The sequence below is a fragment of the Carettochelys insculpta genome, chromosome 9 (genome assembly GCF_033958435.1).
Source record: "Carettochelys insculpta isolate YL-2023 chromosome 9, ASM3395843v1, whole genome shotgun sequence".
Classification (NCBI taxonomy): Eukaryota; Metazoa; Chordata; order Testudines; family Carettochelyidae; genus Carettochelys; species Carettochelys insculpta.
In genome coordinates, this window is record NC_134145.1 from 43,560,072 (window position 1) to 43,579,261 (window position 19,190).

A 19,190-nucleotide genomic window follows, 5' to 3' on the forward strand; every position below is an offset into this window, starting at 1 on the left:
CCCCTTAGCTTATGTTTATTTCTATATATAAATAATGCAGACCCACATAAAAAGACAAAGCAGATTTCCAGGTGATGATGGACTTCTGGGAAGGAGGTGACTTCAGCTCTTTATTCTGGAAAACGTAAAATCTCACTGCACAGCAACAGTATACTGGAGATTCAGCAATTGTGATATGGATTTCACTTAAACATAAAGGCTAGGTCTACTCTAGAGAGTTTTATAGACAAAACTGAGGCTTTGTAGATTAAACTTCCAGAGCCTCTACATACAAAATGCGTAGACGCTTCGGGGGACCCTTTTGTCAACAAAGCGGATAAAAAGATCGATCCACTTTAATGTGTAGATGCAATCTGTCAACAGAAGTTTCGAAGAAACATCTCTTCTGACAGTAACTTCTGTTGACAGATGCTTCTAGTGTACACATAGCCATAGAGTTTTAAAGTCACAAATGCTACTATAGACAAGAACAGACCTCTTTATACAATTAGAAGCATGGAAAAACAAGGTTAAAACAGTACAAATGTGACTTCTTGTAAGTATATATCATGTAAGTGTATATCATGGAAACTGTTACTTGTTCTACAAATAATAAAAAGGAAGTTTAGCAGAACTAATGTCATACCTTATTCCTGTGGCTAATGCAATAGGAGTGCGAGAAAGCTTTGACAGTGTTTCTATGACCTACAGAAAAAGAAAAGGACAAAAATATTTGTTTAGTTTTGGAACGGAAGCTATATCATACTTTGTACTCTGTTTTTCAATTCTGTAATGACATCCTGCTTAGCTTCTTCACAAACCAAAAACAGTAGGTACTCCAGACATTGTCTTGCAAAGATCGGCATTGCTCGATTCCCATAATCTCAGCAGCTCCCAAGAACAGGTCTTTAATTTTTTGAGGGGCGAAAAGAAAGAGGAGAGATGGTTTAATTTGAATTTAGACAAGAATGAAATGTTTACTAGAGGTTATACTGGCGACGGCCATGGGAAGACTAGTTTTTGAGCTGGTAAGAAAGAATTTCAGCTATTCCACCAACTGACCAGAAGAGAGAGCCATAAGACAAATTATTAAATTACGTGTTTGCTGAAGAAGTTGCCTGTAAAGAACAGGAAGCAAATCCCAACTAACCTCTGGAAAATAAAAAATATCTTAAGAGTTTAATTTTAAAAAGGTGGATCAAGAACATAAAAGTCTACAGGGGAAAGTGGGAGAATTACTTTGATAGTATGTGTGAAAATATACTGCAATTATCTGCAATAGAAGGCCAACTGCTATTCTGCCCATCAGTTTAGATTTGCTCTGCGACACTCATATATTCTTCCACTTTGAGCACTGACTGTTGACTGTAAGGCTGGTAGAAAACATGAGTCAAATGTGACCCAAAGTAAATGCTTGTACTCCCAATGACGTCACAAGAGCAGCACCCCATTACACCAGGACAGAATCTGGTTCATAATGTCTACTCTATATTAAACTAAGCCTTGGCCATCAGGGTAAGATTATATGCTTTTATTTGTAGGACTTAATTTACTTCTAGGAATGCTACCTTCAGTAAACATGGCAATGGTTGGAAACAACCCTCCACAAATAATCAGAATATGACAAATATGACAAATTAGACCTCATCATCTACAACAGAACAATGCAAAATTTAGAGAGAAACACAATATGCTAAAAAGACCTAGTAGTTATCAAGCCGCTGCATGCACTTCAGCTGAACCACTCCACAGCCAGTATGTGTGGCTGGTTCAGAAATGTTTGACAAAATTTCTTTCATTGAAAAATGGTGATTTGTTGAGGTAAAAGTGGCTTCAATTAAGTTTTAGCCCAGCAGGTTTCTCAACTGAAAGGAGACACCCAGCTGAAAATAGTCAACAGTCAGATAGTTCGGGCTCTTTAGTGAGATGCAGAAGGTTCAAGTTCAAATCAGGCAGAGTTGTGAACATCAGGCTAGAGAATCAATCTCTCTCTCTCTCTCTCTCTCTCAGACCGAGTGTTTATACATACAAGAAAACAGCAGTCTGATAGCACCTCAAAGACTAACAATTTTTTTTATTAGTAAGCGTTTACATGGATAACTAAAATTATTAGTCTTTAAGGTGCTACAGAACAGCCTGTTTATTTGGGAAGCTACAGACAAACACGGCTTTCCCTCTGAGAGTATTCACACATAAAACATAGGAGAGTTCCAGCATGATCCAGTGAAAAGAAAACAGACACTAATGCTACAGCAGAGGGCTCCGCACACTTGCCTGGGATCTGACTCCTCTCCTCTCAGAACCTAACTGAAATCATACCACCTCTGTGAAACATTTCATCTCAAACACACCTGCAAATTCCAGTGAGAATTTTTTCATAAGAACTTCTCCTATTAGCTCCTGTTAGAAGTACTTGCTATACACACAGAGACACAACCTTTTCTGATTTTACATATTTCATAGGAGGGTATTTCTATTCAGTGTGGGAAGCTAAAAGCTCCACACTCAGGGATTGCAATGTTACTAACAGCCACAGTCTATACCCCAGGAACACCAGTCCTGGAACCTTTCCCTGCAACAAATCCCGCTGCCAGCTTTGTCCACATATCTTCTCTGGAGACACCATCACTGGACCTAACCAGGTTACTCACAGAATCACGGGCACTTTCTGATGCTCCTCCACTAACATCATATATGCCATCATGTGCCAACAATGCCTAGATGCTTTGTATATTGGACAGACTTCTAACTCCCTTAGACAACGGGTCAACGGGCACAAAACAGACATCAAAACACTCCAGATACACAAACCAGTTAGTCAACGTTCTAATGGAATGGGGCATTCTGTCAATGACCTCAAGGTATGTGTGTTACTGAAGAGAAATTATCGCACCGTTTTAGAAAGAGAAGTGGACGAGCTGACTTTTATATTCAAATTCGGCACATTAACACATGGTTTAAATCGTGATGGGAACTTTCTGAGTCACTATAGGGGCTCGTTTGCATACTTGGCTCAGTCTAATTCTTGATCTTCCCCCCCCACCCCTCCACTCTCTGATTTGCTCACCTTGATTATCTTTTTCTGATTTGTCCTCCTTGCTTACTGTTTTTCGTTCTCTGTGCCTTAAACATTCAGTCTGTTCTGGTCTGGCTATGGTCTGAAGAAGTGGGTCTGTCCCACAAAAGCTCACCTAATAAACTACTTTGCTAGTGTTTAAAGTGTTACTTGACTGCTTTTTGTTTTGATAGTGTATAGACTAGCACGGCTTCCTCTCTGTTACTATACAGCACAAAGAGGAGGGAGTAGTAAGGCTCTTCCGACATTTGTAGCAGAGCATGGGACCCTTAAAGGGGAGAGAGAGAGTTAAAAAGACAAAGAGGAAGCTCTGCCTGATATGCTATTTCTACATTTCCTTTACAGCAACCCTATCTCTTTGAGTCTGAGGTTATTCACCTCTTCAGAAGCACATTCTCAGAGCAAAGCCAACCTCTCATTTCTAGAGCATAACATCTGAGTCTGTTTTTCAATGCATGATTAGTTTATGCAAATTAGGGCATGAAATTCAAACATGGAACACGCCATAAGGAAGTGCATGTGTCCTGGACTGCTCCCCAGTGGGTGATGTCTTCCTGATTCATGTTTCAAGCACTGTTGGCAAAGTGAATGGATATGCATGAAGCAGTAATTTTTACTTCATGAAGTTCTCTGAAACTGGGTTTTCTGTGACTTAGTATTTATTATCGCTTCACCATTGATTTACACCAAAAACTACAAGAACTTGGAGAGACATGCTTAACAGTTGCAGATGAATGGGTTAATAAGCCATTCAATTCTTAGCAGTTTGTGTATGCACATCTGTATCCTCTGTTGAAATGTTATTTTGTAACTTCCTGCAGCAATATTCAGCAGCAAGTCACATCAGAAATCCCTACGTGTATTTACAGCAACACGAGAATATGACGACTCTTCTTCCTCCAGCCACGGCAATTTCTCCTGTTTTTGATTATTAATAGATTAAAAAGCCATTTACTATAACTTATATAAGCACTTCTGTGTTGAAATGTTATTTTGTGATTTCTTGCTGCCATATTCACCAGTAAGTCATATCAGGCTTTGCACTGCATACTTGCAGCAAGAGCACACTAGGGGGACTCTTTTTCATCTTTCTCTAGACATAAAGGTTTCTTCTAGTTTATTATTGTGTTGATGGTGGTGTATTTTTAACACAGTCCTGCACTTCACATACAAAATTAGAATGTCTTTTTAAAAGCCCTTCCCATTGATATTTAAGAAGACAACTAAAAATAAACCATACTGCAATGTGATAGAGAATCCATATTCACCCAGTCTGAAGAAGCTGGCTGCACAAGAAGAGTATGTACTGTTAATCTGTGTTCATTTACTATGTAAAATACCTCAGCAACTAAATGCTTTTGTAATCATTGGGTCTGAGCCAGAAAATGTTAAAGACCTGTGTTTGCTACTATGATTAGGTCCACTGAAGTGAATATAATTAGACAATAGCAAGGACTACGCACTCTGGGTTGGTTTCAGAACTGGGGCCATATTTGTAATAAATATTGAATTTTACCTACATAATAAATTAAATGTCTGTGGTAATTTCAAAAACTGCAAGTTCTCTAATACACTGACAGCTTAATAGTTTTAAATAAAGTACAGTTAGGCCGTGTCCACATTAACCAAAAACTTTGAAATGGCCATGCAAATGGCCATTTCGAAGTTTACTAATGAAGCGCTGAAATACATATTCAGCACCTCATTAGCATGCGGGTGGCCACGGCACTTCGAAGTTGACACAGCTCACCGCCGCGCAGCTCGTCCCGATGGGGCTCCTTTTCAAAAGGACCTCCGCTACTTCGAAGTCCCCTTATTCCCATCTGCTCATAGGAATAAGGGGACTTCGAAGTAGGCGGGGTCCTTTCAAAAAGGAGCCCCGTCTGGACAAGCCGCGTCAATTTTGAAGTGCCGCAGCTGCCTGCATGCTAGTGAGGCACTGAATATGTATTTCAGCGCTTCATTAGTAAACTTCAAAATGGCCATTTGCATGGCAATTTCGAAGTTTTTGGCTAGTGTAGACGTAGCCTTATTCTGAAACACACTGGAATAAACACACTGGGACAGATTTTCAAGGTAGTAGTTCTTATTTAGGCACTTAAATAACCATGAGATGTTCATAAATGCCCAGCACCCTGCAAAAACCACTGCGCAATTTATGGCTAGAATACAGGGTAAGCTTTCTGAAGCTCTGATGCTAAATTCTTACCCTGAAATGAGTCTAATCACAAGATATAGACAGACATATTTGCACAGTCATGCAACGGCCATTTCAGTAGCAACTGCTTTGGTTAACATTGCAAAATATTTCCATTACAAACTTTACTCTGATATATCATGGTGTCCTTTGCCCAAATATTTGGGTTATGTTTATTTTCATTTTTTAAGTTCTGAGCAAGACTTCTTTGACCACTTCTTTGACCAGTTTGTTGAGAAGATAAAAGGTAAAAATATATTTCCCCTGATTTATAAGTAATTTCATTGTTTCCATCACAAGAAAACTCTGCATTTGTACAGTGAACTCCAAGGGCACAGGAAAGACATCCCTGCTTGCCACACTCTTCAGAGAAGCAAAAGGTGTGCAACAAAGCCCATTGTAGGGTGCGAGAAGAGTTTGTAACGGTCTCATGAGAGCAGATCGACCCCTCTGTGAATCCTCAGGAGAATCTAAACAGACCAGTCTGTGCAAGGTAAAAAGCTGCAAACTAACTGCCATGGGAACAGCTGCAGAACAAGCCGCGCTTGCCAAGATTTCAAGGCTACGCTGGCAGTAGGCCACAAGAAATAGTGATAAAAAATGCATAGGCAATTTTAGGCAATCCTATGTTAATGAGCTCAGCTTTATCAGCTAGTGTTAGGAGGCCTGTTACTGAGCCTCTTCCCGAGTGAAGCTCCAACGCGTCGGGTTTTCCCCCACGCGTGACTGCGGCGTCTCCAGGGCTCTCGCCGCGGGTGTCACGCGCTTTCAATAAACCAAATATAACACTCGCCTTCTGGGTGCAGCCTCATCTCTGGGGAACCCGAGTCTGGTTGGCTACATTTGGCGCAGCGAGCAGGGTTCTCCAGGTACGATGCCCTTTTGGTCGAAAGCGGGGGAGGCAGGGAAGCCAGCGCTGTCCCGGCAGCGCATACCAGGATGGTCCTCGACAGAGTGATGGGGGCCAGTAGCGCAGATGGTGGCCTGTTGGGCAGCCCCGGCAAACTGGCCGGAGTTGCAGGAGGCGGTAGGCGTGACGATGGTACAGATAGAAGGGGTGTTGCGTCGCCCATGGTTGAGCCGCCAGCCAGGGACGGAAAAAAGGGCGGCGGGAGAGGTAGCATGGCTTTTCCTAACTGCCCTCCGGGCCCTGAATGATGAGCTTCTCTGCCTGCAGAAGGCGCTGGCAGGGAAGGAGCAGGAATGTCGCGATTTGGCGGATGTGCGGGCAATAGCACAGGAGGTGGTTACCTCACAGTCCAAAAGGACGCAAGAGTTAACCCATCGTTGTGAGGTGTTGGCGGCGAGAGTTGTGAATCGGCGCCGCGCGAAAGTAGGCAAAGCACCGGTGTCAAAGGCCCAAGTGCACGCAGTCCTAGTGCTAGCCTCTTGGGACCCTGAGACCTGGTATGGTAACATTTGGAGCTCTTCCTTGTCTGAGGAGGAGGAGGAGGAGGAGGTGGTGATTGGGGAGGCTGTGCCTACCGACCCGAGACAGGCGCGTCCCGTTCGGGAGATGAGGTCGGAAGGGGGGCAACTGCGCTCCGATGCCTGGCAAACGTTTAAGACAAGTGAGTTGCAGGAGCTGGTGAAGAGTTTTAAGCAGGAGCTGGGGGAAGGCCTTTTGGCCTGGCTGGTGCGTGTGTGGGACAATGCGGGCAACTCTGTGTTGCTGCTGCCTGCGGAACTCCACCAGATGGGTGTGTTGTCCCAGGATTCACAAGTCAGGCAGGTAGTGCAGACTATGCAAGGTCTGAATGATGGACAGGGAAATGCCGTGCAAGCGCCGTCCCTGTACCGCTGGTTGGCTGCGGCGGTGGACCAGGTCTACCCCTCCCCGGGGGAGCTGGAAGCACAGGTGAGGCCCTGGTGTACGATCCCAGAAGGGGTGAGTGCACTGTGGCAGCTGGGCATGGCATGGGCTGTGGCCCTCGACATGGGACCGGACAATGTAGCAGTCCAAAAATCCATCAAGGCTACTCTGTTACGCCTTGCCCCTCTCGAGCTGAAGGCCTCCCTCATGGCCGTGGTCATGGCAGCAAGCGGGACTGTAGGTGACTTGGTGGGAACGTTGATGCAGTTAGAGGCTGCCATAGGCGGTGCGAAAGCAGTCCGCACTGCAAAAGGAAAAGGTGGTCGGGCAGGAGCCCCTGGACAGGAAAAAGGGCATGCTAGGGTGACCCAGAGAACTATGTGGATGGACTCGCTGAAGGCAGGAGTACCCCGTGAGGAGATCAATGGTTTGCCAACACCAAACTTGTACAAGCATTGGTTACAACTGCCGCCTACCCAGCGGACTGAGGACGTGGGTGACTCCAAGAGGGCTGGTGAGCCTCAGGCACCACAGAAAGGTACAGAAACTGGAGGGAGGACCGAGCCCAGCGCCCCAGTCGACTGGACCCTTCCCCCTAGGAAGTGACAGGGAGGCGGGTCCCCTGCGGTACGGGCTGTGGCGATGCAACAGGTAGCAGGGGACCGGCACCCATTCGTCCCGTTAACCACCAAGTGGCCCCAGGGAGGGGAGCAGCATGTGCTAGCTCTGTTAGACACTGGAGCTGAAGTGACCATTCTGCATTCTACCCAGACTGCAGGTCACACGGTGGTCATGCAGGGCCTCGGAGGAGTGGAGACCACCACTTATTCAGTGGAGGTCACCCTCACACTGGGGAAAGTCCCTCCCTTTCGGGCGACTGTGCTGGCTGCACCTTTAGGTGAATACATCATTGGAATGGATGTCTTGCGTGGCCGGTGTGTGGATACGCAGTATGGGCTGTTTGCCTTTGGGCACCCCCGATACATTCGGGCAATCAGAACTGTGGAGCCCCTACTGCGGGGACATCCCAAATGGGACCCTGTGTGCCTGCCAGTCCCCCAAACTCCGGTGTCAGTCAAGCAGTACCGCATTCCCGGTGGGGAGCGTGAGATCAGTGACACTATTGCTGCATTGCTACAGGCGGAGATTATTTGCCCCACACTGAGCGCCTTCAACAGCCCCATCTGGCCAGTGAAGAAGCCGGATGGATCATGGCGCATGACAGTGAACTATCGAGAACTCAATAAGGTAACCCCGGAGCTAACGGCCGTAGTTCCAAACATGGTTACCATCCTGGAGCGTATCACCGTGGCGGCCTTGCCGTGGCATGCCGTCATAGACCGAGCCAATGCGTTTTTCTCTATTGACATTCATCCCCAGAGTCAGGAGCAGTTTGCCTTCACGTGGCTAACAAAGCAGTACACATTTACCGTGTTACCACAGGGCTTTAAGCACTCCCCAATGATCTGCCACCAGCTCGTGCAGGCCGATCTGGAGCATCTGGACCTCCCTGACCAGACGGCCTGCTACCACTACATCGACAATGTTATGATCTCGGGACCAGATGAACCAACTGTTCAAGCTGCCCTAGACACCGTTGTAACAGGTTTGCAAGAATAGGGGTGGGCTATTAACCCGAAGAAAGTGCAGGGGTCAGCCACCAGTGTGGTCTATCTGGGTGTACTGTGAATGGGTACCAACAAATGTATTCCGCCAAAAGTGCGGCATACCATCCAGGCGTTCCCCACACCCTCGTCTAAACAGCAGTTGCAAACCTTTCTGGGTCTTCTCGGCTTCTGGCGTGCTTTTATTCCGCACCTTGCTTTCCTTATGTGTCCTTTACAGGAGCTTGTGCGCAAAGCCACCCAGTGGAACTGGACAGAGAAGCACCAACAAGCCTTTGATCTCTGCAAAGAGGCGGCGGTGGCACACGCCCGCCTCACTGCACCACTGCAGGGCCAACCGTTTGAACTGAAGGTAACAACCGTCAGTGACGTGGCATCCTGGGGTCTGTGGCAGCAGGTAGGAACCCAGCAAAAAGAACCTATCGGCTTCTGGTCACGAACCCTCCACGGAGCCAAAGGTAGGTACACCCCCCCCCCCCCCGGAAAAGCAAATCCTAGCAGTGGTGTGGGCTTTGCAGAACACTGAGCGGGTCACAGGCGTCACCCCTGTTACTGTGCAGACCTCGATTCCCTTAATGGGGTGGGTCACGGATACCTCTGAGCGTTCACATACGGGAGTGGCCCAAGCAGCTACCCACTTCAAGTGGAAACACTACTTACAGCAGCGCATGCGCTTGGGAGCCCCCACACTTACTGTTCCACATGCCCTTCTCCTGGGAACCATTACTTTTAACTTTGCTTTCACTGCTCTCATATGCTGTTGTCAAGTCTGTTCCACAGGTGCACACTGTGTTGCCAGAAGAGCATCAACCACCTCACTTGATTCCTACTAGCCTCGGCATTCACAAAGGGGTCGCGGGGAGGAGTGTAGGGTGCGAGAAGAGTTTGTAACGGTCTCATGAGAGCAGATTGACCCCTCTGTGAATCCTCAGGAGAATCTAAACAGACCAGTCTGTGCAAGGTAAAAAGCTGCAAACTAACTGCCATGGGAACAGCTGCAGAACAAGCCGCGCTTGCCAAGATTTCAAGGCTACGCTGGCAGTAGGCCACAAGAAATAGTGATAAAAAATGCATAGGCAATTTTAGGCAATCCTATGTTAATGAGCTCAGCTTTATCAGCTAGTGTTAGAAGACCTGTTACTGAGCCTCTCCCCGAGCGAAGCTCTGGCGCGTCAGGTCTTCCCCCACGGGTGACTGCGGCGTCTCCGGGGCTCCCGCCGTGGGTGTCACGCGCTTTCAATAAACCAAATATAGCACTCGCCTTCTGGGTGCAGCCTTGTCTCTGGGGAACCTGAGCCTGGTTGGCTACATCCATTCACTGCCACAATTCTTATTGCCTATGGCTAGAATAGTGACTCCAAATTCTAATACACCAGCCTCTTTGTGATACTTCCTGTGTGTTCTTGGGTGGTTTTTTTTTTCTTTGTTTCTTATCCAGAGGTAGGTACTTGGTAACTGTTTGCCCTGAGTAATACACAGTTCTCTATTCACTCATCCTGCCCAGACCATTTATATTTGAAAATGGCACAGGGCATTCAGATGACTCCATTATGTAGTTAATAACTGTATCTACATCTAAGGTTCTATCAGATCTACCAATGCAGCTGAGCGACTTATCCAGTGTCAGGGCCAAGATTAGTGTATAAATGACAGTCATGAGGCTGAGCTTCAGACAGTTGTAACCAAGGTGATGATATCTGTACCAGAAAAATATGGCAAAGCTGATAAGTTCTCCCTCAACTGCACAAGCATACCTGCTCTGTTACCTAACCAGCAGCACATTTTTCCCCCATCGGTGCTTGGCTTGCTGGCTGTACCCCTCAGTCCCACCACTTCTCGTACACCAGTGCACTGAAGCTTCACATTTCTTGAGCCTAGCTCAACCCTCCCAGTACTTTTAAGAGTGCCACAGATCAGCTGTTTGAAGCATTCCAGCTCTCAGAGGGAGAGGAGTGGGGACAGAGCATGAATCAGGTGATTCATGGCACTCCAAAAGTACTGGGAAGGAGGGGAAGGAGCAGGTGAGTGTGGGGCTCCAGTGCACAAGAGGCACACAGAGGGCCATCAGACCACAGGTGGAACCCTGGTGGGCTGCAGGTTACTGTGGTCCACTGAGGTGAAGGAGAGCTGTTCACGTAGCCCTCTCTACTATTCCTGATTGCCCATCCCCGCCTTAATGTGAGTGGGCCTCCAATGCGTTTTATGGAACTGGCATGCAAGAGACCATAGCCAATGCAGCCACTCACTCTCATAGTCCTTCTGTCATGTTCACTCATGTACAGTGCTGGGAAAAAAGAAATGTTCCCATTTTGCACAGCTCAGGAGCATACAACTTTAAAAGATAATGACAAATTATGTTATTTATACATTCTCAGTTGATTCATGCTGAGAAACTATTGTTATCTTTTCAAAATTATGACTGCTGCCTTGAGCAAGAAGGCTAGAGTTTCCTTTTGCAATTCATGAATACTGGGTTAACATTTAATTTGACACAGAAGGGAAAAAAATGTTCATGTCTTATTATATGCTGTTTGTTGACTTCTGGAACCAAAGTCCTCTCCAGGAAGCGTTAAATTTACATGTGAATCTCTAATTTAGCGGACAGATGTGAAAAATGAAATGTAGCCAAATAATTCCATATTGACAATCCAAATGTTGATGTGAAAAAAACATTATTTCAGCAAAGGCCGCTGTTAACTTATGCTGAAAAAACTTTTCTCTCCATCTGTCTTCCCCTGACAGTGCAAGACTTAGCATCCTATGCCAATTCAACTTACTTTCAATTCAGCCCCAGATCTTTGCGGAAGAGGAAAGGGACAAGGGCTCTTTGAAAAAACACACACATAAGATATGTGAATCTGGATAAAAATGTTTTTGGAAAGAAAATTATTCTGAGCATAATACTAGATCCCTGCTTTGGCATAAGAGGAAATTGTGAAAGACAAATCACATGAATCTGACAGTATCAAATAACACAACGGTAACTGTTCCATGCCACTTGAATTCGGAATGGATAGATGGAGATGCACAGAGGTTAAATAAGGGACCGCAGAAAATAAGTTATTGGCAAATCCAGAAATAGACTCCTTCAGTCCTGATTCTTGTGCTCCAGTTCTTAACTACTAGCAAATTGCCTCATGCAATATATGAATACAATACCATTTTTAGCATTGTTTCAAACATACAACAGTTGCTAACACAGTTTGTACTTCCATCGTACCATTTTATTTGACCCTCATCTTACAATCTCATTTTGTTTTCTCTGGGTTTGTTTTGTTCCTATTTGCTCTTTAATTAAAAACAATTAATGGAATATAAATGGATTCTTCTGTGTTAATAGTGGCCTTTGGTGAAATAACGTGCTCTTTATTCTCTTCTTTATTAACTGGGCTTCCTTTAAAGAAATTCCAATCACTTCTGGACAAACCTTTGAAGAAAAATGTTGTAATTAAAACTGTTTACAAATCCATGGCGGACAGGGAGCTGCAGACAGGGGAGTTTAAGAGGGAGTTTGACAGAGGGAGTGTGACAGAGAGGACTATAATGGTTAGGAAGACCCGCAACACCTGTGCCAACGCTACTGCTGTCTCCTCCACTTGTGCCTGTAGCCAGACAGACTGCCTGACCATGGATGTTTCTACCCAGATCCTGGTGTGGTTCTGCAAGGACTGTGGCTTGCCGTTCCCACTTACTGATACCCAGGCTGAGGGGAATATTCAGTGTGAAAGGTGCCTGCTGGTGGAATCTCTCAGGCGGCAGGTGGGGGAGCTACAGGAGGAGGTGGCCAGGTTGAGGAGTATCCGAGTCCATGAGCAGTCCCTGGATAGTATTCAGGTGGAGACTGCGGAGGTAACTGTCCCAGTGCACAGGACGGCTGATAAACCACTGGAGGAGGTAGACCAGGGTGGACACTGGCAGCTGGTTACTTCTCGCAGCGGGCAGTGTCCCACCCCTGCTCAGAACCCTCCCACCGTGGTACTGGAAAACCGTTATGATGTACTCGATACAGGAGACCAAGAATTACCCCGTACAGAAGAGGAGAAGCCTCGTACCCCCAAGGCTGGGAAGTCTGCTGCCACCCCTGCAAAAAGGAAACGTAGAGTAGTGGTGGTTAGAGACTCTCTTCTGAGGGGGATGGAGGCGCCCATCTGTCGCCCTGACATTTCCTCTCGGGAGGTATGCTGCCTGCCAGGGGCCCGTATCCGAGACGTTACACAGGTGTTGTCGAGGATTATCCGGCCCTCTGACTACTATCCCATGCTTCTCATCCATGTGGGCACTAATGATACTGCGAGGTGTGATGCTGAGCAGGTCAAGAGTGACTTCAGGGCTCTGGGGGCATGGGTCAGGGAGTCTGGGGAACAGGTGGTATTCTCCTCAATCCTGCCCGTCAGAGGTAAGGGCCCAGGCAGAGACAGGTGTATCCTGGAGGTGAATGCTTGGTTGCGTAGATGGTGTCACCAGGAAGGCTTTGGTTTTTTTGACCACGGGATCCTTTTCCGGGAAGGACTGCTAGGCAGAGATGGTGTTTACCTTTCGAGGAGGAGAAAGACCATATTCGGACACAGGCTGGCTAACCTAGTGAGGAGGGCTTTAAACTAGGTTCGACAGGGGCAGGGGAGCAAAGCCTGCAGGTAAGTGGAGAGCATGGATACCTGGGACATGAACTTGAAATGGGAGGGAGTATGGGCTACAGTGGGAGAGTAAAAAGAGGGCCAGGGCAAAACTGGGAGGCAAGACCAAATCAATGTCTGAGATGCCTATATACAAATGCAAGAAGTATGGGAAATAAACAAGAAGAATTGGAAGTACTAATAAATGAATACAACTATGATATTGTTGGCATCACAGAAACTTGGTGGGATAATACTCATGATTGGAATGTTGGTATTGAAGGGTACAGCCTGCTTAGGAAGGACAGACAGGGAAAGAAGGGAGGAGGTGTTGCCTTGTATATTAAAAATGTACACACTTGGACAGAGGTGGAGATGGACGTAGGAGATGGACGGGTTGAAAGTCTCTGGGTTAGACTCAGAGGAGTAAAAAACAAGGATGAGGTCCTACTAGGCGTCTACTACAGGCCCCCTAGCCAGGTGGAAGAGGTGGCTGAGGCTTTCTTTAAACAGCTAACAAAATCATCCAGGGCCCAGAATTTGGTGGTGATGGGGGACTTCAACTATCCAGGTATATGTTGGGAAACTAATACAGCAGGGGACAGACTGTCCAATAAATTCCTGGATTGCATTGCAGACAACTTTTTATTCCAAAAGGCTGAAAAAGCTACTGGGGGGAAGCTGTTCTAGATTTAATTTTAACAAATAGGGAGGAAATTATTGAGAATTTGAAAGTGGAAGGATGCTTGGGTGAAAGTGATCATGAAATCAGAGTTCACAATTCTAAGGAAGGGTAGAAGGGAAGACAGTACAATAGAGATAATGGATTTCAGGAAGGCAGATTTTGGTAAACTCAGACAGCTGGTAGGTAAGGTCCCATGGGAAGCTAAACTGAGGGGAAAAACAGCTGAGGAGAGTTGGCAGTTTTTCAAAGGGACATTATTAAGGGCCCAAAAGCAAGCTATCCCACTGCGTAGGAAAGATAGAAAACATGGCAAAAGACTGCCTTGGCTTAACCAGGAGATCTTGCATGATGCCAAACTGAAAAAGGAATCGTATAAGAAATGGAAACTAGGACAAAGTACAAAGGATGAATATAAGCAAACAACACGAGCATGCAGCAGCAAGATTAGAAAGGCTAAGGTACAAAATGAGCTCAAGCTAGCTACAAGTGTAAAGGGAAACAAGAAGGCTTTTTCCAAATACATTGGTAACAAGAGGAAGACCAAGGAGAGGGTAGGGCCATTGGTCAGTGAGGAGGGAGAAACAGTAACAGGGAATTTGGAAATGGCAGAGATGTTTAATGATTTCTTTGTTTCGGTCTTCACTGAGAAATCTGAAGGAATGCCTGACATAGAGAATGTTAGTGAAAAAGGGGTAGGTTTAGAAGTTGAAATACGAAAAGAACAAATTAAAATTTACTTAGAAAAATTAGATGTCTGCAAATCACCAGGGCCTGATGAAATGCATCCTAGAATCCTCAAGGAGCTGATAGAAGAGGTATCTGAGCCTTTAGCAATCATTTTTGGAAAATCGTGGGAGACGGGAGAGATTCCAGAAGACTGGAAAAGGGCAAATATAGTACCCATTTATAAAAAGGGGAACAAGAATAACCCAGGAAACTACAGGCCAGTCAGCTTAACTTCTGTGCCAGGAAAGATAATGGAGCAGGTCATTAAAGAAATCATCTGCGAGCATTTGGAAGGTGGTAAGGTGATAGGGAACAGCCAGCATGGTTTTGTTTAAAACAGATCATGTCAAACCAATCTAACAGCTTTCTTTGATAGAATAACGAGCCTTGTGGATAAGGGAGAAGCGGTGGATGTGGTATACCTAGACTTCAGTAAAGCATTTGACACGGTCTCACATAATATACTTATCAATAAACTACGCAAATACAACTTAGATGGGGCTACTATAAGGTAGGTGAACAACTGGCTGGATAACCGTACCCAGAGAGTAGTTATTAATGGTTTTCAATCCTGCTGGAAAAGTATAACTAGTGGGGTTCTGCAGGGGTCTGTTTTAGAATCATAGAAGAGTAGGACTGGAAGGGACCTCGAGAGGCCATCGAGTCCAGCCCCCTGCCCTCATGGCAGGACCAAGCATTTTCTAGACCATCCCTGAAAGCCATCTATCTAACCTCTTCTTAAATAGCTCCAGTGATGGAGATTCTACCACCTCCCTTGGCAATTCGTTCCAGAGTTTGATCATCCTGACAGTTAGGAACTTTTTCCTAATGTCCAACCTGAACCTCCCCTGCTTCAATTTCAGTCCATTGCCTCTTGTTCTATCCTCAGAGGCAAGGAAGAACAAGTTCCCTCCCTCTGCCTTATGACACCCTTTTAAATACCTGAAAACAGCTATCATGTCGCCCCTCAATCTTCTCTTTTACAAACTAAACAAGCCCAATTCTTTCAGCCTTTCTTCATAGGTCATGTTCTCTAGACCTTTGATCATTCTCGTTGCTCTCCTCTGGACCCTCTCCAATTTCTCCACATCCTTCCTGAACTGCGGTGCCCAGAACTGGACACAATACTCCAGCTGAGGCCGAACCAGCGCAGAGTAGAGCGGGAGAATGACTTCTCGTGTCTTGTTCACAACACACCTGTTAATGCATCCTAGAATCATGTTTGCCTTTTTCGCAACAGCATCACACTGTTGACTCATATTTAGCTTGTGGTCCACTATAACCCCCAGATCCCTTTCTGCTGTACTCATTTAGGACCGGTTCTGTTCAATATCTTCATTAACGATTTAGATATTGACATAGAAAGTACACTTATTAAGTTTGCAGATGATACCAAGCTGGGAGAGGTTGCAACTTCTTTGGAGGATAGGGTCATAATTCAAAAGGATCTGGATAAATTGGAGAAATGGGCTGAGGTAAACAGGATGAAGTTTAATAAGGACAAATGCAAAGTGCTCCACTTAGGAAGGAACAATCAGTGTCACACATACAGAATGGGAAAGGGCTGCCTAGGAATGAGTACAGCAGAAAGGGATCTAGGGGTTATAGTGGACCACAAGCTAAATATGAGGCAACAGTGTGATGCTGTTGCAAAAAAAGCAAACATTCTAGGATGCATGAACAGCTGTGTTGTGAACAAAACACGAGGAGTCATTCTCCCGCTCTACTCTGCGCTGGTTCGGCCTCAGCTGGAGTATTGTGTCCAGTTCTGGGCACCGCAGTTCAGGAAGGATGTGGAGAAATTGGAGAGGGTCCAGAGGAGAGCAACGAGAATGATCAAAGGTCTAGAGAACACGACCTATGAAGAAAGGCTGAAAGAATTGGGCTTGTTTAGTTTGGAAAAGAGAAGATTGAGGGGCGACATGATAGCTGTTTTCAGGTATCTAAAAGGGTGTCATAAGGCAGAGGGAGGGAACTTGTTCTTCCTTGCCTCTGAGGATAGAACAAGAGGCAATGGACTGAAATTGAAGCAGGGGAGGTTCAGGTTGGACATTAGGAAAAAGTTCCTAACTGTCAGGGTGATCAAACACTGGAACGAATTGCCAAGGGACGTGGTAGAATCTCCATCACTGGAGCTATTTAAGAAGAGGTTAGATAGATGGCTTTCAGGGATGGTCTAGAAAGTGCTTGGTCCTGCCATGAGGGCAGGGGGCTGGACTCGATAGCCTCTCGAGGTCCCTTCCAGTCCTACTGTTCTATGATTCTATGTTAACTCATCCAAATAAAACAATACATGAGCACCATGATAGCGGCAAAATAGAGGATTTCAGTCTTTATTTTGTACACTTGCTGCATAAAGTACTCCAATTTGTAGTGAGTTGCTACCTGTTACATCAGCAACATATAGTTCTGCTACATTTAGTATGGTTTTGCAGCCTCCACTTCTACACACCCAACCTTGGATCTCCATTCAGCTACATTTAATTCATCCTCTCTTCACTGACCTGCCTGAGACAAACTACCTGGGAGAACAATAGGCAGACGTCTTTATGCATAAGGTTGCTGGTAAGGAAAGAAAACATTGTGACGAGCACAAGGGAGCTGTTATGAATGAATGTCTGTAAAGGATTAACCCTCAGAGGAGTCTCTGTGGTAAGCAGCCAGGTGAGCCAATGGGGAGAAAGAGGCATTTCTGAACTGAAGAGAGGCCTGATCAGAGAGTGTCTTTGTTTGGGTGGCTAGTGCAGAGAAGACAGACAAGGTGCTTAAGCAGGATAAATAAATCCAATAAAGATTTTGGCCATCTCATAATCAAAGCATAGATAAGTGAGTAGAAAGAAAATATTTAGTTAGATACAATTAGGTTATTTTTATTTTGGATTTGGTGTGGGGCTTTTTACGCTGGTTAAAGTATTTTTTCCCCTGTACTACATAACATTTAAGCTGAATCCCAGAGAATTAATTCTCTGTGCTTCAGCTGGAATGTTTTGAGTTGTTTTATTATATTCAGCATACATGTATGTTTATTTTCTTTTATGTTTTTTTCTTCATTTTTTGTTTTGTGACTAAATTACTTTTTAAGGCAATGTTTTTTATTTTTGTGTGCTAGAGGAGTGTTTGTGTGGATGCCTGCCTAAAGCAATGTCAGCTCTCAGATTACAGTCTCTGTTTTCAAGCTATTTCCTAAGGAAAGGGTGAAGGTTGGGGTTACCCTACAGGGAGATATCTAAGTGTGTCCTCCTGGGTTTTAAGGGGTGACTTTTCAACGTGGTGGTGGCAGTGAATACCCCCCAGTGTCAGGGAATCTGTAACCTTGGGGATCTTTTTTAATCGGCGCCTATCGTGTCAAGGTGTTTTTAAGGTTTTTGTGGGCCCCCATTTTCTGTATTAAGAGTGTCAGAGTGGGGAGGCAGCCCTGGCAGGTGCATAGTAGACAATTTAATTGTATATTGAGCCATGGCTTCTGTGCCTGAGGAGGATCTGCCAATATCATCAGAAATAAGTCAGATGCCTAGAAACAACTAAGTGATGATTTCAGTATTCATACATGGCGAGTTCTTCATTCTTTTACAATACACATATATCTCATAGAGCTGGAAGGGACCTCAGGAGGGCATTAAGTCCAGTCCCCTGCCCTCTTAGCAGGACCAAGCACCATCCCCCCTCCTTTTTTTTTAACCTATTTGCCCCAGATCTCTAAAGCACCCCCACCCCAAGGATCAAACTCACAACCCTCAGTTTAACAGGCCAGTGCTCAAACCACTGAGCTACCTCTCTCCCTTTGATCCTTAAAGGACTGGAGTGCAGCCTGTTCTCTAAGCTTTTTCCACCGCCACTTCCATTCTGTGTAGTATCACCATTGCAGAAGGTTTTGCCTACAGAGGTAATGTTACTCCCCTCCAGGTCATTACAGCCAATGATATCACTTTTTTATTTTGGCTTTGGTTTCTGATAACGAGTCTATAATCACAGGAGTCCATTACCGAAGAACATACAGAATGGCAAATAAGCCAGCCTCCCTCTTCATGAATTTAACTGATTTTCAAAATGCCTTTGACAGTCTATAAAGATGCACATTTTTCTCCAGACCTAAATCTCTCTCTATGGAACTTAACATCCACTGTGGAGATACACTTACACAGCGTAAGCCCACCCCAAGCTTGCAATGAAAACAGCACAGTATGCTCTACAGAATGGACTAGCGAACTACTTACTTACCCATGGTGCATTTTGGGCTTATATCACCCATGCTGAAACCTACACTCTGGCATCTTCACTGGTATTGTTACCTGCACTAGCTGGATTCAAGTTAGCTTGAGGAGGCTAGCCCACACATAGATTCTGTTGTGCAGATGTACTCTAGGAGACATGCTATCCATGCAAATGTTGCAACTACTAAAAAGGTTAAGAGAGAGACTATTTTGGCACATTATTTCCCTTTGATTTAAACAGAATAATTTTTTTTTAAAAGTAACA

At 45.3% G+C, this 19,190-nt stretch overlaps 1 protein-coding gene across 3 annotated transcripts in view; it reads right to left on the reverse strand.

The window, feature by feature from the left end:
* VAV3 (vav guanine nucleotide exchange factor 3) overlaps positions 1-19,190 on the reverse strand; it is a 263,598-nt gene that overhangs the window by 154,253 nt on the left and 90,155 nt on the right. For 2 of the 3 annotated variants that reach the window (XM_075002480.1, XM_075002478.1), the window contains exons 3-4: positions 12,715-12,771; positions 626-684 (exon numbers count right to left, since the gene is read on the reverse strand). In XM_075002480.1, coding sequence (XP_074858581.1) covers positions 626-684; positions 12,715-12,771 — 116 coding nt within the window. The remainder of the gene's footprint in view (positions 1-625; positions 685-12,714; positions 12,772-19,190) is intronic. The other variant, XM_075002479.1, reaches the window with a different exon arrangement.